Here is a 24,290-nt window from a genome sequence, read left to right as displayed (position 1 = left end):
CTTCAACTGGGAGGTGACAGGCTTTTCTATAAACTAAGCGTAAGGGACTCATCCCAATGGGTGTCTTGTATGTTGTTCTGTATGCCCAGAGTGCATCTTGTAGCCTGGTGCTCTAGTCTCTTCTATGAGGTTTGACTATTTTTTGCAATATACGCTTTATCTCTCTGTTTGACACCTCGGCTTGCCCATTAGTCTGAGGGTGGTAGGCTGTTGCTACTTTATGAATTATCCCATGCTTCTTCAGTAATCCTATTAGTCTCCTATTACAAAAATGGGTGCCTTGACCGCTCACGATTGCTCGTGGTGATCCAAAGCGACAAATAATATGGTTTCTAACAAAGGAAACAACAGTGTTAGCATCATCAGTGCGGGTAGGAATTGTTTCCACCCATTTAGAGACGTAATCTACAGCTAACAATATATAAAAATAACCATTAGAATTTGGAAATGGACCCATGAAGTCAATGCCCCAAACATAAAAAATTTCACAGAAAAACATAATATGTTGAGGCATCCGATCCCTCTTGGATATATTACCAAACCTTTGGCATGGGGAACAAGATTTACAAAATTCAGCAGCATCTTTAAAAAGAGTAGGCCACCAGAATCCACAGTCTAAAATTTTCCTAGCTGTTCTTTGAGGGCCAAAATGTCCTCCACTCTCAGATGAGTGGCAGGCCTCTAAAATGGACTGGAATTCTGATTGAGGTACACACCGTCTAATTACCTGGTCAGCGCCACATCTCCATAAATATGGGTCATCCCATATATAATATTTAGACTTGCTTTTCAGCTTGTCTCTTTGATGCTTAGTAAAGTTTGGAGGAAAATTGTGGCTGACTAGATAATTAGCTACAGGCACATACCAAGGGACTACTTCAGATACTGCTTGCAGGTTATCAAATGGGAAATTATCATCTATAGGAGTGGATTCATCCCTAATGTGCTCAAGGCGACTCAAGTGGTCTGCCACTAGATTCTGGTTACCACTCCTATCCTTAATTTCTAAATCAAATTCTTGTAGTAGCATTATCCAACGTATAAGCCTTGGTTTGGATTCTTTTTTAGCTAATAAATACTTTAGAGCTGCATGGTCTGAGTACACTACTACTTTGGTACCAAGTAAATATGCTCGAAATTTATCCAGAGCAAAAACAATAACAAGAAGCTCTTTCTCAGTAGTAGTGTAGTTAGACTGAGCGGCGTCTAAAGTCTTAGACGCATAAGCAATTACAAAAGGATCTTTACCTTCACATTGAGCCAGCGCCGCTCTTACTGGATGGTTGGAGGCGTCGCACATGATTTCAAATGGGTGGCTCCAGTCTGGTCCTCTCACAATTGGGGCTTGAGTCAAGGCAGTCTTCAGCTTATCAAACGCTTGTTTGTAATCCTCACTGAACTCGAACTCAATATCTTTCTGCAGTAGTCTGGATAAAGGTAGTGCTACCTTACTGAAGTCCTTAATGAATCTCCGGTAAAAACCTGCATGGCCAAGGAACGAACGGACTTCCCTCACAGAAGAGGGGTAAGGTAAACTAGAAATAACATCCACCTTTGCTGGATCTACAGAAATGCCCGTATTAGACACAACATGTCCTAGTACAATCCCTTGTTTTACCCTAAAGTGACATTTTTCAAAATTTAATACAAGGTTTGTACTGACACATCTATCTAATACTCTAGATAAACTATCTAAGCAAAGGCTAAAGGAATCACCATAAGCGCTAAAATCATCCATAAAAACCTCCATACAGTCCTCAATAAGGTCAGAGAAAAGACTCATCATGCACCTTTGGAAAGTAGCTGGTGCATTGCACAAGCTAAAGGGCATTCTCTTATAAGCATAAGTCCTAAAAAGACATGTAAAAGTAGTCTTTTCCTGATCTTCAGGAGCTATATGAATCTGGAAATAGCCTGTGTAACCATCTAAAAAGCAATAATGTGATTTACATGACAGGCAATCCAGCATTTGATCAATTAATGCAAGGGGATAGTGATCCTTACGAGTGGCCTGGTTGAGGCGCTTGTAATCAATGCAGACCCTCCAGGCGTTCTGTACTCTGATTGCTATGAGCTCTCCATGCTCATTTTTCACTGTAGTGACTCCAGACTTCTTGGGTACTACTTGTACTGGGCTTACCTGTTCACTGTCTGAGATGGGATAGATGATATCTGCCTCAAGTAGTCTGGTCACTTCCTTTTTGACAACCTCTAAGATAGTGGGATTCAGTCTTCTCTGGGTTTGACGAACAGGCCTTGCTCCCTCTTCTAAAAATATTCTGTGCTCACAAACTTGAGGGTTGATGCCTTCTATGTCGGCCAAGCTCCATCCAAGTGCTTTCTTGTGTCTCCTCAGTACGCTGAGTAGTTGTTCTTCTTGTTGGAAAGTGAGTTCACTTGCAATGATGACTGGAAGCTTCTACTCGTCCTCAAGGTACGCATACTTGAAGTATGGAGGGAGGAGTTTTAATTCTAATTTCTGCTCATGGCCAGGCTCTGGGTCATCCGGAGCTGGTGATAATGGTAAAGTGCCCTCATTGTCCTCTGAAAGTGTCCCCACACTTGGACCTTGTCCTGTGTACTTCTCTTCTAATTCTTCCTGGTGAACTTCAGCCACAGTTTCATCTATGATGTCACACTGGGAGATAGAAAGATCATCTGGATTGATGATGGCCTTCCTGATTCATTAGGGGGCATCTCCAGGATATAGAAGTCAATGGGAAATGTGAGCCCCTTAATGCTCACTAACACATCTTCAGCAATTCCAACCACTGTAATAATGCTTTTATCCGCTAACACAAAACGAGCTGCCGACCTTTTTGAGGGAGCCTCAAAGTATCATATATAGACAAAGGCATTATACTAACACATGCTCCTAAATCACACATGCAGTCAGAAAATATCACACCTCCAATAATACAGTTAACCATGCATGGACCTGGATCAATACACTTTTCAGGTATACCTCTCATTAAAGCAGATATAGAACTACCTAAAGGAATAGTTTCTAATTCATTAATTTTGTCTTTATGTATACATAAATCTTTTAAAAACTTTGCGTATTTAGGTACCTGCTAAATAACATAAAAAAGGGGAACAGTTACCTCAACCTTTTTGAATATTTGTACCATTTTGGGATCAAGTTCCATCTGCTTCCTGGGCTTCCTTGCAATTTGGGGAAATGGAATAAGAGGGGCATTTTCTGCAGTGTCTGCAGCCTTTGATGCTTCCTTCTGTGGTTGAGCTTCTTCTTCTTCAACCATGTCCTGTATGTCCTCTTCCTCTTCAGCATCCTCTATTTCCACCACCTCTTCAGCTGAGGCGTCTTCTGATGGGATTGGCTCCTCCTGATTTCTCTCCTACAGTGTGGTTTCGGACCTTAGGGTGATGGCATTGATGCCACCCTTTGGATTGGGCAATGGTTGAGAGGGGATTCCACTGGAGCTCAAAGGCTGGTTGTTGGAGTTATTTAGTGATCCAATCTGTGAGACGAGAGTTTGCAAGGTAGAGTTCAGACCATTTAGAGTAGAAGTAAGGTTGTTTTCCATGGCCTACTATCTCCGATCAGTAGATTATAGTAACTCATCATTAGAAGATGAAGAGGGATAAGTGATCTGAGAGGTCTGCTGTTGGTTGTGCTGTGGTCCTTGGAATTGCCTCAGGTGAGGTGCTCTGTAAGGCTGGTTCTGGTCCTGATGCCTGTTGTTGTTATTATTCCACCTCTGATTTCCCTGATTGTCTCTGCCTCCTCTGTTATTGTTGTCCCTCAAGCCCTGGTTAGAATTATCTATCCAACCTTGTTTGGATTGTCCGGCCATCCATGGTTGTAGCTGCCACCTTGATTGTATCCTTGATTGGGACGGTCATTAAAGTTATGAGTGGCTGCCATAGTATTGTCTTCCTGCTGGAGCTGCGGACATTCATCAGTATAATGGCTATAATCAGCACAGATCCCGCATACTCTTTGGGGAACCAACTGTTGGCTTTGCTGTGGTGGAGAGGGCTGAGCTTGCTGAGCTTGTTGTTGACTCAACTGCATCTGCTTCAGTAAGTTGGTCATTTCACAGATACTCTGAGTTAGAGCAGCAGTCTCTCTGCTAGAGGATACTTCTACAACAGCTTTTGATCGGCTTTGTTTCTGCCTGTGATTCCGAGTAAATTCAGCTAAGTCGTTGATCAATTGCCATGCCTCATCAGTGGTCTTATACTTCTTCATTGACCCATTTCTAGCACTTTCTAATGTGGTCATATCTTGAGGCCTCATGCCCTGTGTGACGTAGCCGAGCAACACTATCTTGTCAATCATATGGTGGGGGCATGCTTCCAGAAGATTGTTGAAGCGCTCCCAATATTCGTAGAGGGTCTCGGACTTGTCCTGAACAATCATGGAAATGTCTTTCCTCAGTTTATCAATAACTTCAGCTGGAAAGAATTTTTCCAAAAATTATCTTCTAAGCGTATCCCAGTCAGAAATAGTTGTTGCAGGTTGAGTGTAGTTCCACTCTCTCGCCTTTCCCTCAAGAGAGAATGGGAAGGTTTTTTATAAAATAGAAGTTTCATCTGCACCATCATGCCTGATAGTAGAACAGGCTGCTTGGAAATCCCTAAGGTGCTTGATAGGCTCTTGAGCAGGTAAGCCATGAAACTTAGGCATCAAGTTGAGTAGTGCAGTCTTTATTTCAAAATCTGTAGCCATCGCTGGGTGATGCGCTTGAAACAGTTACAGTGTGAAATCAGGGGCTCCAGCCTCCTGGATAGTAACTCTCCTAGGTGCTGCCATGTCACTTGCACGTAAATCAACCGAATCAGTAGAAAGGGAGCTTGTTTCTTCCTCAGGTGACGTTTCAGATTCGCCTTCGGAGAGGACTAACCGATGCCGAGCTTGCCTTATACATGAAATAGTTCTTTCGATCTCAGGATCAAATACTGGAAAGCTTGGATCAGGAAGTGAATGCATCATTTAACGAAAGAAACATGCAGCTCATAGTAGCAAAATAGAATAAAATGCAAATAAATAAATTCCAATCAATAACTTAGCACTCTATTGCAACTCCCCGGCAACGGCGCCAAAAATTGACGTGGCAAAAATTGGCGGATTAAGAAATTAATGTAAGAGATACGTTGCAAGTACAGTTCTTAACCAACAAAAATCCGCTTATCAATTTAGAAGAGTTGTCACAAAATTAGAATTAAAATACTGGGAGTATGAATCCTAGGTCGTCTCCCAACTAGTTGCAGAAAGATGTGCTATTTTATTAATCAGATGTTTTCCAAAAGGGTTTGAGTTTAATGGACAAGAAATTAAATCAGAGAATTTATGTAATTTAAATAAAAACCTTGATCGGGAGTAGATTAGTTGGAAGCCCTATCCTTGATGGAGTTCTCCCAAGATAAAAGTGATAATTGAAGGTTGTTCTGCTTAGTTATCCTTTACTAGGTAGAGGAAAGTCAAGCAAGTTGGAAGACAACTTCTATTCACAAGTCCTAATCCTCTCCCTTAGGAAGGACTAGTGTCAGTGACTAGAGGGCGATCCAACAATAAACCCAAATACAATTTTTCTCTTGATCGTTCCAACTCAAGGTTCTCCTTTCAATCATCTCCCAATCAAGTTATGGAACTACTCACTCATTATGAATATAAACTTCACAAAATAAGAAAGAGAAATAAAGAGAGACATGATAAATAATAATCCAAAAGATCAATTAAAAATAAAAATAGTTCTTGTATTAATAAATTCTAAAAAAAATCCAATAATAATTCTGAACAGAGTAAGGATATGAAAGAGTAAGTGACAAGTAAGGAAAACAAACTAGAATGATGAAGTCTTGGTAGAGGCAATAACTCTTCTCAATATCCCAATCCAAAAAAGCAATAAAAATGAAATCCTAAGAACTATGAATGTATAGAGAAGAAAACCTAGAGGAGGAGTAAGGTTACATCTAAAACTAAAATTATGCGTAATGAATGTTGTTTTTGGTCTCTCCATGTTCCCTGGCTCTAATATGCTTTTCTGGGCCGAGAACTGGGTCAAAATAGGGCCCAAAATCGCCCCCAGTGAATTCTGCAGATTCTGCAGATCGCGCATGTCATGCGAGCGCGTCCTCCACGCGTTCGTGTCATCCAGCGTTTTGCCTTTCCATGCGTGCGCGTCGTCCACGCATCGCGTCACTTGTGCAGTATCCAATCCATGCGTTCGCGTCAGGCACGCGAGCGCGTCACTACGATTTCCTCTATTTCGCGCGGTCGCGTGAGCCATGCATCCGCGTCACTTCTCGCTGGTCATCTCCTCCATTTCTTGTGTTCCTTCTATTTTTGCAAAATTCCTTTCCAATCTCCAAGTCATTCATGCCCTATGATAAGCCCATATTTCATGAGTTCTTTTGTGCTTAATTAGAGTGATTTATTCACCTCTTCACCTACTTATTCACATTAATTGCATGGTTTTACTTTCCCTTCCTCATTATGTCATATAATGAAAAACATGTTTTCTAAGCTTTAAAAATTTTTTATTTTAATTACCTTTATTTCCATTCGATGCCGTGATTAGTGTGTTGAGTAGTTTAAGATTTTCTAAAGGCAGAATGACTTAAAGGATGAAAAAGGAAACATACTAGAATGGAAGGAAGAAGCAAAACGGAACTTTAAGGAAACTGGTATCCACGCGATCGCATGGATGACGCGATCGCGTGCCAAGCCCGAATCAGCAACGACGCGGCCGCATGACTGACACGACCGCGCGCCTTAAGCAGAATACATATGACGCGGTCGCATGACTAACACGACCGCGTGGCAAGGAAAAGATCCAAATGACGCGACCGCGTGACCCACGTGGACGCATGATAGAGGCCATGCACCAGAAATTACAGAATACGCCCCCAGCGAATTCTGAAGCCCTTTTTGGCCCAGATCCAAGTACAGACAGCATAGACCAGAGGTTATAAAGTGTGGGAATCCTTCCATTCAAAGGGAGCTCGCATATTTTCACCTTTCAATGATTTAGATTTAGTTGAGAGGGAGATCTTCTCTCTCTCTCTTTTAGGATTTAGGATTTCTTCTTGTTTTAAGAGTAACTCTGGATCCAGGTTTAATGTTCTTTTATTTTAGTTTTACTTTTATTTATTCCAACATTTGAATTGATTATTATAATTTATGAATTATTCCATGTTACAGATTTCTAATTGAATTAATGATAATTTGAGGTATTTTCAGTTTATGATTGTTCTCTTGATTTAAGTTGCCATTGCTTCCCATCTAAGGACACTTTTATTATTTCAGCAATTTAGTTTTTCCCCTTTTGGTTTTGGTTAAGAATTCAGTAACTCAACAGTTATTAAACTCAACATAACTGATAATCGTTATCTTGCTAATTAAGCTGAACTTAAATAATCCCAACCTTTTCTTAGGAAATAATTAGGATTCAAAGGTCAATTTAATTAGTCCTTTGACTTTCCTTTGCTCTGGTAAAGGTTGACCAAGTGGAATTAAGATACAACTTTCATTATTGTTGAGAAGGGTAACTAAGTTGGACTTCTAATTTCCCTTATCTTGCCAAAAGTTGTTTTACAGTTATTATTTATTTTTACTTGCCATTTAATTCACTCGTCATTTAAATTACTTGCTTCTCACCTTCTAAACCCCGATTACAACCTTTATAGCCAATAATAAGAACATACTTCCTCGCAGTTTCTTGAGAAGACGACCCGAGGTTTGAATCCTCGGTTAACAATTTTTAAAGGGGTTTGTTACTTGTGACAACCAACACGTTTGTACGAAGGGATTTTTGCCGGTTTAGAAACTATATCTACAACGCAACCGTTTCTATGAATTTCTTTACTGGTAGAAAACCCGACGTCACCCTATAAAGCCTGAAACACTTAACATACAGATCACGGCACCGAATGGGATAAAGGATAATTAAAATACATAATTAAAAGTCTCTAGGAAGCAAGTTTTCAATTATGGAGTAATTTTGGAAAGGAATTGTAAATACATGCTAAATTAATGAATAAGTGGGTAAAGATTCGATAAAACCACACAATTAAACACAATATAAACCATAAAATAATGGTTTATCAACCTTCCTTAGACTAAGAAGGGAAGTAAGAGGTAAAGGGATAGTTAGTGAAGAAGAGTTGGAAGAAGATATGGACATTACAATGGAGGAAGAAGTTCATAATCATGCTAGAAGGTGCTGGTAACCATGTTGGGCAGGAGAGAAGAGTTCTAGGCTCTTACATCAACCCAAACCCTGGGAATTGTGGGAGCAGCATCCTAAAACCAACCATTCATGCTAATAACTTTGAGTTAAAGCCACTTCTCATAATGCTTGTTCAAAATAATTGCTCATTTGGAGGAAGTGCCCAAGAAGATCCTAATCAACATCTAACCACATTTTTGAGAATATGTGATAATATGAACTCCAATGGTGTTCATCCTGACACCTACAGATTGCTTTTGTTTCCCTTTTCTCTCAGGGATAAAGCATCAAAGTGGCTAGAATTTTTCTAAAGGAGAGTTTGAAAACTTGGAAAGATGTGGCGAATAAGTTCTTGGCAAGATTTTACCCTCCCCAAAGAGTTAACAGATTGAGGGCTTAGGTACAAACATTTAGACAACAAGATGGTAAAACTCTCTATGATGCACGGGAGAGATACAAGGAATTGACAAGAAAGTGCCCTCCGGACATGTTCAATGAATGGATACAGCTGCACATTTTCTATGAAGGATTGTCACAAGAATAAAAAAAGGCTTTAGATCACTCTTCAGGAGGATCTCTTAATAAGAAAAAGACAATTGAAGAGGTCATAGATGTCATAGAAACTGTAGCCAATAATGAATACTTATATGCCTCTAATAGAAGCACCAATAGATGGGTGATGGAGATGAATCACATAGATGCATTGCAAGCTCAAAACAAGCTAATCACTAAGTAATTGGCAGACATCACCAAGCAGATGGAGAGGAATCAAGTTGCAGCAATCAATACTTAACCACCAGCCCAAGAAGAGTTCAATGCAGAGGAAGGAGGTGATTGAGAGCAAGTAAATTATGTTGGAAACTCATCAAGACAAGCCTATGATCCACACTCCAAAACTTATAACCCTGGTTGGAAGAACCACCCAAATTTTGGGTGGAAAAACCAACAAACCCATAACCAAGATCATAGACCTCACAACTCCAACCATTACAACAACTCCACTTACCAACAATCCAATCAAAGATCATACCAACCCCCACACAACAACTCCTACCAACCTCCATATCAAGCCCAAAATAGCCATTCTCAGCCTCCCAATTCCAACCTACCACCACCATCTGAGGATAGACTATCTCGTATTGAAGCCTTGCTTGGAGATATGTGTAGGAAGGTTCAAGACAATAAGGCATTCAGTGATGAAGAAAGGTCTAATATGAAGAATCGGGGAGATACCATCAAGAAGCTTAAATCTAAAGTAGGATATCTCTCTTAGCAAATTCCTAAGCCTACTGACAAGTTTCCAAGTGATACTGAGAAGAACCCAAGAGGAGAGACTAAGAATGTGAAATGGGAAGAATGCAAGGTGATCACTCTAAGAGATGAAGAGATTTTGAAGGAAGAATTTAGCAAGCCATCAGAGCATACTCAAGGAGTTCCACTGAGATACTGGAAGAGAAAGAACAAGGAGTTGAATCTGCACAAATGAAGGAACCAATGGAGAAGAAAATCCTGAAGTCGTATGTACCAAAAGTACTTCTCTCAGAGACTCAAGAGTGGTGAGAAGGAGAAGACATATTCTAGGTTCCTAGATACATTTAAGTCTCTGCATATCAATATACCATTCATTGAAGCCCTCCAACAGATGCCCTCATATATCAAATGCATGAAGAAATTGCTAACCAAGAAAACTCCATTAAAGGGTGGACAAATAGTAGTGATGAATAAAGAATGCAGTGCCCTTATCCAGAAGGAGTTACCCTCAAAGAAGAAGGATCTAGGGAGTTTTCACATCCCTTGTGCTATAGGAGACACAATGATTGATAGAGGACTTTTTGATCTATCCCTCACGACGAAACTGGAAATCAATGAGTTGAAATCCACAAACATAATCCTTCAACTGGCTGACAAGACTCAAAAACAAGCATTAGGAGTGGTTGAAAATGTACGGGTGAAGGTTGGCAGGTACTTCCTCCCTACAAATTTTGTTGTTCTTGAGATGGAAGAAAGTTACCTCCATCCAATCATTCTAGGGAGACCATTCTTAGGCACAGCCAGAGCACTCATAGATGTTGAGCAAGGGGAGTTGATATTGAGAATACATGATGAACAACTCACATTTCATGTCTTCAAGCACTCACTTGAATCCGAACAAGAGAGCAACCACCTGAAAGATGATGACAAGAAGCCATTCTTGGAGGAAACAAGCAGTGAATCACAAGCAGAGCCTCTAAAGACCTCCTTGACAGACAAATAAGAAGTTCAAATATTACAACAACTAAGGAAGCCCAAAGAGGAGCTAAACCTACAAGATTCAAAAGAAACGATCAACAAGGATCCTCCGGACACAAGAATCACGAAAACACTACCTGATGAAGAGAAGAGAATTGGGAAGAAGGTACCAAGGAGATGGAAAAACAAAAAGATCCCTACAGAGGACTCTTCCTACCATTCCATCTCAGCTACCTCAAGTGTACACAATCAATAAAATCCTATCCTTGGAGCATGTGGAGATCCTCAAAGAAGCAAGTGGAGACAGATTCACTTTGAGAGAAGAAGACCTGAGACATTACAACCCTCCCTAACAGAAGCCAACCGTCAAGCTAATGACGTTAAAGAAACGCTCCATGGGAGGCAGCCCATGTTTAAGCATTCTTTTACTGCTTTATTGTCAATAATCAATGGTTTTCTAAGATGACGTTAGGCTTTCATGGACAAATTTGACAGCTGCATATAGCATCTTGAAGCATATGTTTGATTTCTAAGTTTGGTGTGCCTAAAGGCACTCTAAGATGGTTTTCTAAGCATAATGATCATATAGCCATCTTAGGATATATACTCATTCATTTTTTAAAGTACATAGCCAAGCATTAAGTTTGGTATTCTACATATGCTATAAGTTCAATATGAGTTAAATTTGTTTTAAGGCTAGAGTTTCATGAAAGATGAACCATGTGCTGCATCATTTTGAGTTACACTTTTTTTTGTATGTATAGAAAATGTGTTCCTTATGATGATTAAGTCAAAATATGACATGAACTTTATTGAGCTTTCACTTGCATCAATTGGTGGATAACAAGTCTAATGTGTAAAACTACCTAGCATGATGCACAAGATTCATGAAATGTACATCCTAGGAAGTGAATTCAATTCTTTGAGCTATATTGCCAAACACTAAGTTTGGTGTCCACCAAGGTTGTATATATAATCACAAGAGTCACGGCTACCATTGTTGCATAAGGAATACTTAGTTAAAATTTTCAAAAAGTCAAAAATTAGTTATCATTCTTTCTAAATTCTTTTGCTGCCAAGTATAATACTTTAATTTTTGTTTTGTTGTGGTGAATAGGCATAAGGAAAAGAAGAATGATGGAGAAGACAAGGCAAGGCAATGTACGGCTATCATAGAACAAAAAGCAAGTCATATGGCCTTGGAAGTTGCTCCTTGGGAAGAACAATTCTGCACATTAGTTGGTTAGGTGTGTCAGCATTAATGACCGAACCTACCTCCCCAATATGGAAGCAATCCTTGTCTTCACTCAAGCCTACATGCACACCATCTATTTTCACCATCACAAAAGCATCCTCACCACTCATTCTTCATCAAGCCTTGCTACAAATAGCCTCCATGAGACCGAGTTTCACACCCCCAAGCTACATACTTCACTTCTTGCAAACCCTTTAAACTTCAAGTCATAATCGTGCTCCTCTTTGATTCAAACCATTTTTGTTCTCACTTGGTTAAACACTTTACTTCACCCTCAAGCCACACTCTCATCCTACATTACACAAGCTACACTAGCCACCCTTCCTCACCACTTTTCATTCTTCTATTTGGCTAATATTAAGGCAACCATGGCAGCCTCATCAAGCTCCAAAAGAAGAAAAGGAAAGGAACCGGTTGAAGAAGAAGTTCCAATGATAAATGGAGGTTCAAATCGGTCTTCCATGAGATACAATGTGAATGGATGAGACCTAAGGGAATACTTGCAGAAATCCCATTCCAACATCCCGAGGGTGAGTGCCAAGAGATCAAAGAAAATATTAGAAAAAGAAAATGGGAGCTCCTCACTGCCCCAATCACAAGAACAAACGCCAACATTGTGAAGGAGTTCTATGCCAACACAGTGAGAGAGGATACAAGCAAAGACACCTCTTACAAAAGTTATGTAAAAGTTATGTAAGAGGTGTAGAGGTTGACTTCAGTCCAAAGGCCATCATGAAGGTTCTTGGCCTAAGAGCAACACATTTTAGTGAAGCTAGTTACCATGAGAGAGTGAGTGGCAACCCTAATTGTGAGTTGATTGCCAATGACATTTGTGCAGTTGGAGCTGACTAGCTGAGGGATTCTAATGGAGCACCAAGGTTTCTTAAGAGAGGAGACCTCATCCCAGAAGTCAAGGGATGGTATGAGCTTGTGAAGAGATCCATCTTTGGCACTATAAACACTTCAGAGGTTAACATCAATAGAGCCACCATGGTGCACTACAATATGGTAGGAGGAGAGATCAAGGTCCATGAGCTCATTGCTAAGCACATTCAAGAAATATCTGAGAAGAGTGATCTGGACTCTTGGCTCCACTACCCAAGCACCATCATTCGCCTATGCATGAAGACTAGGGTGCCTTTAGAAGATGTAAATCCCATTTAGATACATCCGGGCAGGCCAATCACTATTGAACGAATGTCATATGTCACTACAGCTCAGCAACGAAGAAGGCCACAAAGGCGAAGAAGGAGGGAAGAACCACAAGAAGAAGAGAAACATCAAGAAAGGGAGCAGCAACATGAAGAGGAAAAAATTCCAACACAAGCCACTATGGACATGAGCCGAATTCAAGAGGCCATTAATGGCCTATCTAGAAAATACCTGGAAAGTCAAGAGCAACAGAGAAGCCTTCAAATGCAGATGATGGAACAACAGAGTGGGTTTCAAACCCAAATGATGGATTACCAAAGGGAGTTGCATATGCAACTAATGAAGCAGCAAGAGCAACATAAACAACTTGGTGAATCCATCTGCATGATAAATCAAAGGCAAAATCAACAGGAAGAAGCCACCCACAAACTGTTCCATAATCAAGAGCATCAAGAGAAACAAATTCAAGAATTGGGTAGGCGGCAAAAGGCATGCCTCCAAGCATTTGAAAAGATGAGGGTATTCCAAAAAGGATGTTATTTCAACAGAGCAGGGTATGACATAAATACCCAAAGTAAGCTCAATTACCTGATTGGATATCTACCTCTGCTGAACTCAGAAATCAAGAGATACGAAGATGTTCATGATGAAATAACCTCTCTAGAAATAGAAAGAGCAAGGTAATGTGATGAGATTCTGAAGCAGACAATGGAAGAATGGAGAGAGTCAAGGAGAAGAGAAACTAGTAATCCACAAGAAGGTGACAAAGGGGAAGAGAAAAAGAAGAAGAAAAAGAAAGAAAAGCAATCCAAAGACTGAAAGGCGGTGCTGCTCCTTGATCATCAATTTAATAAGGAAGAATTTGCTTCGAATGTTTTCTGTTTTATGAGTTTGCTTTAAGTTTAAGTCATTTGAATTCTATTTGTTTGTTTTCTTTACTTTTCATTAGAGTGTGCTAGTTTAAGTGCTTGTTTCACTTTTATCTTGCTTGAATGTATGCCTTGTCCCCTTTTGATTGAATAAAAGAAAATGTTTGACACAGAAAGAGTAATTGTTCAAGTTGGTAGGAAACAGAATAAGGTTAAATCGTGGTACATGTTTGATTGTTTAGCTAGTTCTCTAATAAGGATAAAAGGTTGAATGTCCCTTTTAAGCATGAATTTAGTTGCTGTGTGTGAAGCCTTAATGAATAATTATCCTTGGAAGAAAGAAAATAAGAAAAGCCAATGTTGGTGGCAAAGTTGGGCCACCAACGGCCAGCACCAACGTTGGCAACAAAAAGAAAAGAAACGAGTAAATAAGCTAGGCACTAATAGCTTGAACCTTAAGAAACATGCCTGCGATGTTTCTGTACTAGGATCCACTTGGATGAATAGGTTCTAAGGAGTATTTTAACACTTGGTAACTTGGGTTAACTAACCTGGGATTGTCAACCAAAAGTCCACTATCAAGAGCAACCTAGTTACAAGGCATTTAGTAACCCAAAGAGGTGTTGGGCATCAATGTCTTTAGGATGAATTGTGAGCCAAGTGCCTGTGGTGTGTATGTGTAGAGGAGAGGCTTGAGTTAGTAAGTATTTGGATGAGAATTTCATGCATGCCTTGATTCAATCAAACATGGTTAAATTGATGCATTTTCATGAGATTTATGCTAAATTTGCTTGATGATATGAATGATGCAAAAATCTTATGATTATAGCAAGACTTTGATGCATTTGTCTGGTTGATGATAGGTGGAAAGAAGCAGAGGAATGGCAAGGAAGAGGCAAGGGAAGCAACATTGGTGGCCAAAGTTGGCTCACCAACGTTGCCTCAAACTTTGAGGAAAAGGGCCAAGCAATATTGGTGGCCAAAGTTGGCTCACCAACGTTGCTAGGCAACGTTCTAAATGGGCTAAAAGTGCAACGTTGGTTGCCAAAGTTGGCTCATCAACGTTTCTGGCAACGTTCTTACAAAAAGGGGTGCAATATTGGAGGGAATGTTGGCTCACCAACGTTACCTCCAACGTCTTTGATGAGACTCAAAGTTGGAGCTGAGAAAATTGCCTTGTGTGCGTACGTGGTGCGGTATTTGTAACCTACTAACTTACCGGCAAGTGCACCGGGTCGTACCAAGTAATACCTTATGTGAGTAAGAGTCGATCCCACGAGGATTGATGGACTAAGCAACAATAGTGTTTGATAGGCTTAGTTAGACAAACAAAAATTGGTGTTGAGATGCAATATAAAAGACATTAAACAATATCAAAAATATTGAAGAAAGGCAGGTAAATACTTTGGAAAAAATATGGAGAAGATAGTTAAGGTTTCAGAGTTATCTATTTTTTCAGATTAACTTTTCTTACTAACTAATTTAATTATGCAGGATTTAATTTATGGCAAACTGTATGTGACTAGACCCTAATTCCTTAGACCTTCCTAGTCTCCTCTAAAATTCATTAACTGCCAATTTCTTGGTCAATAATTCCAATTAGAGGGTGATAATCAATTTCTAGTTTATATGCCACAAAAACTCTAATTATCCAAGAGGTAAAAGGATTATATGTCACGTATCCTATTAGATTCAGATAATTAAAATTTAGGAGAAATAGTTTTCAAGCTGTTATTCAGGTAAAGAGCTTTTCCAAGTTTTACAAGAACTCAAATAGAAAGAGGGTCATACTTCCGTTCCACCCGAATTCATAAGATAAAGAGCGAAAACAATTCTTAAATTATAAATCCATACATAAATTAAAATAATAAAAGCAATAAAATTAATCCATAGAAATAGACAGAGCTCCTAACCTTAACAATGAAGGATTAGTTGCTCATAGTTCAGAGAATAAAACTAGGATTCTGGTAAAATGTACAGCCTCCAATCTGATGGCATCAGATCCCTTTTTATAACTAATCCTAATAGATTTAAAATCTAATATTTAAAATTAAACTTAAAATAATATCTTTTCCTAATTTAAGATTTGAATTTAAATTTGAATTAATTAACAAGTCTTCAGCTGATGGGTGGGGACCACTTGATTTTTCCATTATGAAGCTCCTAATATGTGATTTCTGGGCTAAGAACTGGGTCAAAACAGCCCAGAAATCACCTCCAGCATTTTTCTACATTTTCTGCACGTGGCGCATGTGACGCATCCGCGTCGTCCGCGCGTTCGCGTCATTTGCGCAGATTCTAGTCCACGCGTTCGCGTCAGGCACGCGATCGCGTCATTGCGATTTCCTCCATTCCGCGTGGTCACGTGAGCCATGCGTCCGCGTCGGTATTCACTAGTCATCTCCTTGGCTTCTTCTCTTTCTCTGCAGAAACTCCATCAAATTCTGCCAAATGCTACCTAAAATAAACAGTATTGCACAAAACTCAAAATAGCATCCATAGTGGCTAAAATATAATTAATTCTTAATTAAACTCAACAAATTAGATGCAAATTCACTAGAAAAAGATAGACAAGATGCTCACGCATCACAACACCAAACTTAAACTGTTGCTTGTTCTCAAGCAACCAAAACTAATATAAGCTTAGGATGTGAATTTTCATGAGAATGAGAGTTTGATTAAGCTCATGTCTCTTCGTATAGTGGGGTTTACAACTGCAATCCTGAATAGTTTTGTCATCTCAATTTATCCTTTGAAGTTTAGGATGATTGGCATCAATAGGAACTCAGAATTCAGATAGTGTTATTGACTCTCCTAGTTCAGTATGTTGATTCTTGAACACAGCTACTTTATGAGTCTTGGCTGTGACCCTAAGCATTTTGTTTTCCAGTATTACCACCGGATACATAAATGCCACAGACACATAAATGGGTGAACCTTTTCAGATTGTGACTCAGCTTTGCTAGAGTCCCCAGTTAGAGGTGCCCAGAGTTCTTAAGCACACTCTTTTGGCTTTGGACCACGACTTTAACTGCTCAGTCTCAAGCTTTTCACTTGACACCTTCACGCCACAAGTACATGGTTAGGGACAGCTTGATTTAGCCGCTTAGGCCAGGATTTTATTCCTTAGGGCCCTCCTATCCATTAATGCTCAAAGTCTTGGATCCTTTTTACCCTTTGCCTTTTAGTTTAAAGGGTTATTGGGTTTTTCTGCTTGCTTTTTCTTTTTCTTGTTTTTTTTTCTTTATTTTATTAAATTTTTTTTTCCACAAGCCTCGTGTTTTTCACTACTTTTTCTTGCTTCAAGAATCAATTTTATGATTTTTCAGATTATCAATAACATTTTTCTTTTTCATCATTCTTTCAAGAGCCAACAATTTTAACATTCATAAACTTCACTATCAAAAATTATGCACTGTTCATGTCATGCATTCATAATCACAGAAAATACCACCACATTTAAGTAAATAAGACTATTATTCAATATAGACCCACTTTCTCATGCAATATATCACTCCTGTATTTTTTTTTTATTTGAATTTAAGCTCAGTGAGTAATACATGAGACATCTTTTCAGAATTAAAGCAATAGAAAAACTAAACTAGTCCTAGGATTCTAACTAATAAAGGATCATGCAACAAACAAAGCAAAATAACAGGAAACCGGAACATAACATAGAAAAAGAGGGGAGGAATAAAAGATGAAAGGAACTCAACCACCTTAATTATCCGCTTTATTCTTCAGGTTGTGCTCCTTCGCGAAGATGATTCACCTCCCTTTTTTACTAGAAAACCTATAAGCGCAGCGTCAACACCAAACTTAAAGGTTTGCTTGTCCTCAAGCAAAGAAGAACTGAAAATTGAATAGACAAATGTTAAAATGAAAGAGAAAAAAAATAATAAATAAAAGGATAAGAGAATAAGAGAGAATTATGATTGGGAGAGAGAGAGAAAGAAAACTAGGCGGCGCAAGCGACGAGGCCGCTTGGGGCACGCGGTCGCGCGAATTGCGCGTATACTGATTGACGCGATCGCGCCGGTCATGCGGTCGCTTGACCCGTTTCATGTTACTAGCGCGAGGGCAGCCTCGTGCTCGCACAACACTCTGTTTGAATTTTTATTTTTTCCCAAATCTTGGGTGACGCGATCGCGTGGGACATGCGATCGCATGAGTGATCATTACAAGGATATGACGCGAACGCGTGAGCCATGCGTCCGCGTGAGTAGAATTGGGCGTTCAGCATCAATCCAGCACCACTCTAGCACAACTTTCGGTCGTGCACCCATTTCACGTCGAATTCCAGGGCACGCGGCCGCGTGAGTGACGCGGTCGCATGGAAGGCCAATGTTCCCACCTGACGCGGACGCGTCATCGATGCGGTCGCGTGGAACAATTTGTGCGAAAGGCACTATTCCAGTGCCACTCCCTCGTAACTCTCTGTCAAATTTATTTTTTCACACACACCAATCTGACGCGGACGCGTCAGCGACGCGTTCGCGTCATGTGCGCTTTTTTTTTTCAAATAGCTTGAGGTGTTCAGTTCCTGTGATAGAATAGCTGCATGATCAGAAAATTAGTAAGAATTTAATAAAAACCAAACAAGTAAGAAAACTACTACTACGAAAAATAACTAAGGATACGAAATTATCGGGTTGCCTCCCGACAAGCGCTTCTTTAACGCACTAGCTTGACGGTCAGTTCTGCTAGTTCAGCAGATGAGTGGACCTCTGGTGATCAATCTCGCCTCTAAGATAGTGCTTCAACCTCTGGCCATTCACTGTGAATTTTCTGTCAGAATTCTCTTCCTGTATCTCCGTGTGCGCCTTTTTTTTTTTTTTGAAATTAATATAGCTTGAGGTGTTCGATTCCTGGAAGAACATAGCTGCATAATCAGAAAATTAGTAAGAACTCAACAAAATAACTAGGAAAACTATTACTACGAAAAATAGCTAAGGATACAAAATTATCCGGTTGCCTCCCGACAAGCGCTTCTTTAACGTCACTAGCTTGACAATCAGCTCTGCTAGTTCAGTAGATGAGTGGACCTCTGGCGATTAATCTCGCCTCCAAGATAGTGTTTCAACCTCTGGCCATTCACTGTAAATTTCCTGTCAGAATTTTCTTCCTGGATTTCCACATGACCATATGGTGAAGCTCTGGTAACCACAAACGGTCCTGACCATCGGGATTTCAGCTTCCCGGGAAAGAATTTGAGCCTTGAATTATATAGAAGCACTCTCTGTCCTGGCTCAAAGACTCTAATGGCAATCTTCTTGTCATGTAGCAGCTTGGTTCTCTCCTTATAGAGCTTGGCATTCTCATAGGCTGAATATCTGAATTCATCAAGCTCATTCAACTGAAGCATCCACTTAATTCCTGCAGCTTCTGAATCAAGATTCAGGTACCTGATTGCCCAATAAGTCTTGTGCTCCAGCTCCACTGGCAAGTGACAAGCATTGCCATAGACCAACTGATACGGGGACATGCCAATTGGAGTCTTGTATGCTGTCCGGTAAGCCCAGAGAGCATCATCAAGCTTCCTAGACCAGTCCTTTCTTGAGATACTGACGGTCTTCTCCAAAATCCTCTTAAGTTCCCTGTTGGAAACTTCAACCTGTCCACTTGTCTGAGGGTGATAGGGGGTTGCCACTTTATGACGGACGCCATATCTATGCAGAAGAGAGTCCAGCTGTCTGTTACAGAAGTGACTTCCTCCATCACTAATGAGTGTCCTTGGGACACCAAACCGGCTAAAGATATACCTCTGAAGAAAGCTCATTACCACGTTGGCATCATTGGTGGGCAATGCTACAGCTTTCACCCACTTGGACAGATAATCAACTACCACTAGAATATAGTTGTTTGAATGTGAGGGTGGAAAAGGTCCCATGAAATCAATACCCCACACATCAAACAACTCAACCTCAAGAATCCCCTGCTGTGGCATTTCATGGTTGGCAGGGAGATTCGTTGCTTTTTCACATCTGTCATAGTGCTTTACAAATGCTCTTGAGTCTCTGAAGAGAGTCGGCCAGTAAAACCCACTCTGAATGACCTTTGTAGCTATCCTTTCACTACCAAAGTGGCCTCCATACTCAGAACCATGACAGTGCCAAAGAATCTGCTGTTTTTCTTCATCTGGGACACACCTCCGGATAATTCCATCTGAACACCTTTTAAAAAGGTATGGTTCCTCCCAAATATAGTACTTTGCATCAGTCAATAGCTTCTTCACTTGTTGCCTACTGTACTCCCCTGGGATAAAATTCATGGCCTTATAATTTGCAATGTCTGCAAACCATGGAGCCTGCTGAATGAGGAATAATTGCTCATCCAAAAATGTCTCAGTTACAGCTGTGGGTGGTTGTACTCCTGCTTCAGGCTCAATTCTGGAGAGATGGTCAGCTACTTGATTTTCTGACCATTTCCTGTCTTTTATTTCAATATCAAACTCCTGAAGGAACAACACCCATCTGATTAATCTTGGTTTAGAATCCTGCTTGGTTAGAAGGTACTTCAAAGCAGCATGGTCAGTATAAACAATAACCTTAGAACCAAGTAAATAGGACCTAAACTTATCAACAGCATACACAACAGCTAATAATTCCTTTTCTGTAGTTGTGTAATTCTTTTGAGCATCATTTAACATACGATTGGCATAATAAATGACATGTACAAGCTTACCATGCCTCTGTCCTAAAACAGCTCCTATAGCAAAATCACTAGCATCACACATTAATTCAAATGGTAAATCCCAGTCAGGGGGAGCTATAATGGGAGCAGAAGTAAGGTTTGCTTTTAGAGTTTCAAAAGCATGCAGACAATCAGAATCAAAGACAAAAGGAACATCAACAACCAACAGGTTGCTCAATGGTTTAGCAATTTTAGAAAAATCCTTTATAAATCTTCTATAAAATCCTGCATGACCCAAGAAACTCCTAATTGCCTTAACATTAGTTGGTGGTGGTAATTTTTCAATTTTCTCCACCTTTGCTGTGTCAACCTCAATTCCCTTACTTGAAATCCGGTGTCCAACAACAATGCCTTCTGTAACCATAAAATGGCATTTTTCCCAATTTAAAACAAGGTTTGATTCTTGACACCGTTTCAAGGCAAGAGATAAATGTTTAAGGCATGATGCAAAAGAATTACCAAAAACAGAAAAGTCATCCATAAATATTTCAATAAACTTTTCAACCATATCAGAAAAAATTGAAAGCATACACCTCTGAAAAGTTGCTGGAGCATTGCAAAGACCAAATGGCATTCTCCTGTAAGCAAATACTCCAAAGGGGCATGTGAATACTGTCTTCTCTTGATCTTGAGGGTCCACTGTAATTTGATTATATCCAGAATATCCATCTAGAAAATAATAAAAAGCATGACCAACTAACCTCTCAAGCATCTGATCAATGAAGGGGAGGGGAAAATGATCCTTCCTTGTAGCAGTGTTGAGCCTCCTGTAATCTATGCACATTCTCCATCCTGTGACTGTTCTTGTATGAATAAGCTCATTCTTTTCATTCTTGATCACTGTCATCCCTCCTTTCTTGGGAACTACCTGCACAGGACTTACCCAAGGGCTGTCAGAAATAGGGTAAATAATACCTGCTTCCCATAATTTCATTACCTCTTTTTGGACCACCTCTTTCATAGTTGGATTTAGTCTCCTTTGTGGTTGCAAAACTGGTTTAGCATCATCTTCAAGAAGGATCTTGTGCATACACCTGGTTGGACTAATCCCCTTCAAGTCACTAATGGTCCACCCAAGAGCTGTTTTATGGCTCCTGAGCACTGAAATAAGCGCCTCCTATTCTTTAGGCTTCAGAGAAGAGCTAATAATCATTGGATATGAATTATTTTCACCCAAAAACACATATTTCAGAGAAGGGGGTAAGGGTTTGAGCTCAAGCTTGGGGGCTTCCTCCTCCTTAATTGGCGTGTTCATCAGCTCCTTTTGGGGTGGTGAATCATCAACTTCAACTAATTCACACTCAGAAATAGGATCTAGAACATCATCAAGTACCTCAGTTTCGAGTACTTCTTTAACAAGTGGTTCAATAACATCTATTTTCATACACCCCTCAGAATCATTGGGGTGTTTGAGGGCTTCAAAAATATTTAGGACCACCTGTTCTTTATTGACCCTCAAGGTTAATTCACCCTTTTGCACATCAATCAGAGCTCTACCTGTAGCTAAAAAGGGTCTACCATGTATAATAGATGGTTTTACCTCCTTTTCTATGTCTAATATAACAAAATCAACAGGGAAGATAAATGGTCCTACTTTCACAAGTAAATCTTCAACAACACCCACAGGTAATTTGATAGAAAGATCAGCAAGTTGAAGAAAAATACGAGTGGGTTTTACCTCCTCAATTTGAAGCTTTTTCATCACTGAAAGTGGCATGAGGTTAATGCTAGCTCCAAGATCACATAAAGCTCTCTGAATGCCGACTTCTCCAATGGTGCAAGGAATGACAAAGCTCCGTGGGTCTGGCATCTTCTCAGGAAGGGTGTGTTGAATAATAGCACTGCATTCCTTGGTTAACACCACGGTTTCTTGCTCCTTCCAATTCCTCTTGTGTGTCAACAACTCTTTCATAAATTTAGCATAGAGAGGCATTTACTCCAGAGCCTCTGCAAAAGGGATGTTGATCTGCAGCTTCTTGAAGACATCTAAAAATTTAGAGAATTGCTTTTCTTTGGACGCCTTCTGAAGCCTCTGAGGATATGGCATTTTTGGCTTGTATTCAGGGGCCTTTGGCAAGGTGGGATAAGTGTCAAGAGAGTCAGGAAATGGGTTGTTTGCACGTTTAGGAGGGGCGTGCTCTGCTTCTTCCTTCTTCTCCTCTGGAGCTTCCTTTTCAACTAGATCTTCATTGACCTTAGTCTCAGAACCAGCTACCTTACCACTTCTCAATTGGATAGCCTTGCAAGCTTCTCTTGGGTTCACCACTGTATCACCAGGGAATGTATTTGAAGACCTTTCAGGTAATTGCTTTCTCATTTGACACATTTGCACCTCCAAGTTTCTAATGGAGGCTCTGGTTTCTTTCACGAAACTCATCATCATCTCCCACTTAGAATCTTCTTGGGATTTAAAATTTGCTTGCTGAGGTGGTTGTTGTTGCTGAGACTGAAATTGGCAGTTATTATAGTTGTTCTATTGAAAACCGCCCTGAGAACTATTGTTAAAGTTCTGAGGTCTCTGAGGTTGATCTCTCCACCCAAAATTTGGGTGATTCCTCCATCCTTGATTGTATGTCTTAGAATATGGATCATTATTGGGATTTCTAGGACCACTCCCCATGTAATTCACCTGTTCAGAAGAGGGTTGAGCATAATCATAATTATCATTTTGCACAAAGTTACCTGCCATGTCATAGGAGGTATCTTGGGGTGGATTTTGAGTGTTGATAGCTGAGACTTGCATGCCACCCATCTGTTGAGTAAGTAGATTTATCTGCTGAGACATGAGCTTGTTCTGAGCAAGAAGAGCATTAACAACTTCTACTTCCAGCACGCCTCTCTTCTGAGCGGTCTCAGAGTTCACAGGATTCCTGTTAGATGAATATAAATATTGATTGCTTGCAACCAATTCAATCAACTCAATAGTCTCCTCTGGTGTCTTCTTCTTGTGCAATGAACCGCCTGCAGAAGTGTCTAGGCTCATCTTTGACATCTCTCCTAAGCCTTCATAAAAGATATCTAGTTGGGTCCACTTGGAGAACATGTCTGGAGGGCATTGCTTAGTCAGTAGCTTGTATCTCTCCCAATCTTCATAAAGATTTTCACCCTCCTTCTGCTTGAAGGTGTGAACCTCCAACCTAAGCTTAGTCAGCTTCTTTGGTGGAAAAAATTTTGTGAGAAACTCTGTAACAACCTTTTCCCAAGTATTCAAACTCTCTTTTGGTTGGGAATCTAGCCATAGCTTTGCTTTATCTCTCTGAGCAAATGAGAAAAGCATGAGTTTTTACACCTCTGGGTTTACTCCATTTGTCTTCACAGTATCACATATCTGCAGAAAATCAGAAATAAATTGATTTGGATCTTTATGAGGAAGTCCACGATACTGGCAGTTTTGTTGCACCAGGGTGACCAATTGTGGCTTCAACTCAAAGTTGTTTGCAGTTATAGGAGGCACCACAATGCTTTTTCCATAGAGATCCGCAGTAGGGGCAGAATAAGAGCCAAGCACTCTCCTCTGTTGATCATCCTCATTCGGATTTACCACATTGGCATTAGCATTATTATTTGCTATAGTGGATTCTGCAGCCTTGCTCAGTCTTGCTTGTTGTAAACGCCGCCTGAAAGTTCTTTCAGGTTCAGGATCAAAGTCTAAGAGATGTTCTTTGTCTTTGTTCCTGCGCATAAATAAGCAGAAAACAAAAAAAAATGGGACTTTCTACGTCAGAGTGCAGAGAAGTCCCTGTGAGGTAACCTGTGTAAAATAACAAAATAAAAAATACTAAATAAATAAATAACAAAAATTCAAAAATTTAAGAGGAAAAATAAACAGAAAAATTAAAATAAAATTAACTGGGTAACACCAAACTTGATTTCAGAAATTAAGGAAAAATATAT

At 40.0% G+C, this 24,290-nt stretch overlaps 2 protein-coding genes across 2 annotated transcripts; both read left to right on the top strand.

Annotated features, from left to right (window-relative positions):
* Nucleotides 9,718-10,452, top strand: LOC107609129. Its single transcript, XM_016310977.1, has one exon. It carries the CDS (start codon nt 9,718-9,720, stop codon nt 10,450-10,452), a length of 735 nt encoding a protein of 244 aa, XP_016166463.1.
* LOC107609140 (involucrin-like) lies at nt 12,880-14,909 on the top strand. The gene is made up of 2 exons (XM_016310987.1): nt 12,880-13,514; nt 14,567-14,909. Exons 1-2 carry the CDS (start codon nt 12,880-12,882, stop codon nt 14,907-14,909), a joined length of 978 nt encoding a protein of 325 aa, XP_016166473.1.

The sequence above is a fragment of the Arachis ipaensis genome, chromosome B01, assembly GCF_000816755.2.
Source record: "Arachis ipaensis cultivar K30076 chromosome B01, Araip1.1, whole genome shotgun sequence".
NCBI classification, from domain to species: Eukaryota; Viridiplantae; Streptophyta; class Magnoliopsida; order Fabales; family Fabaceae; genus Arachis; species Arachis ipaensis.
Note: the sequence above shows the minus strand (reverse complement) of the source record. Positions and strands in the feature narration are given on the sequence as shown.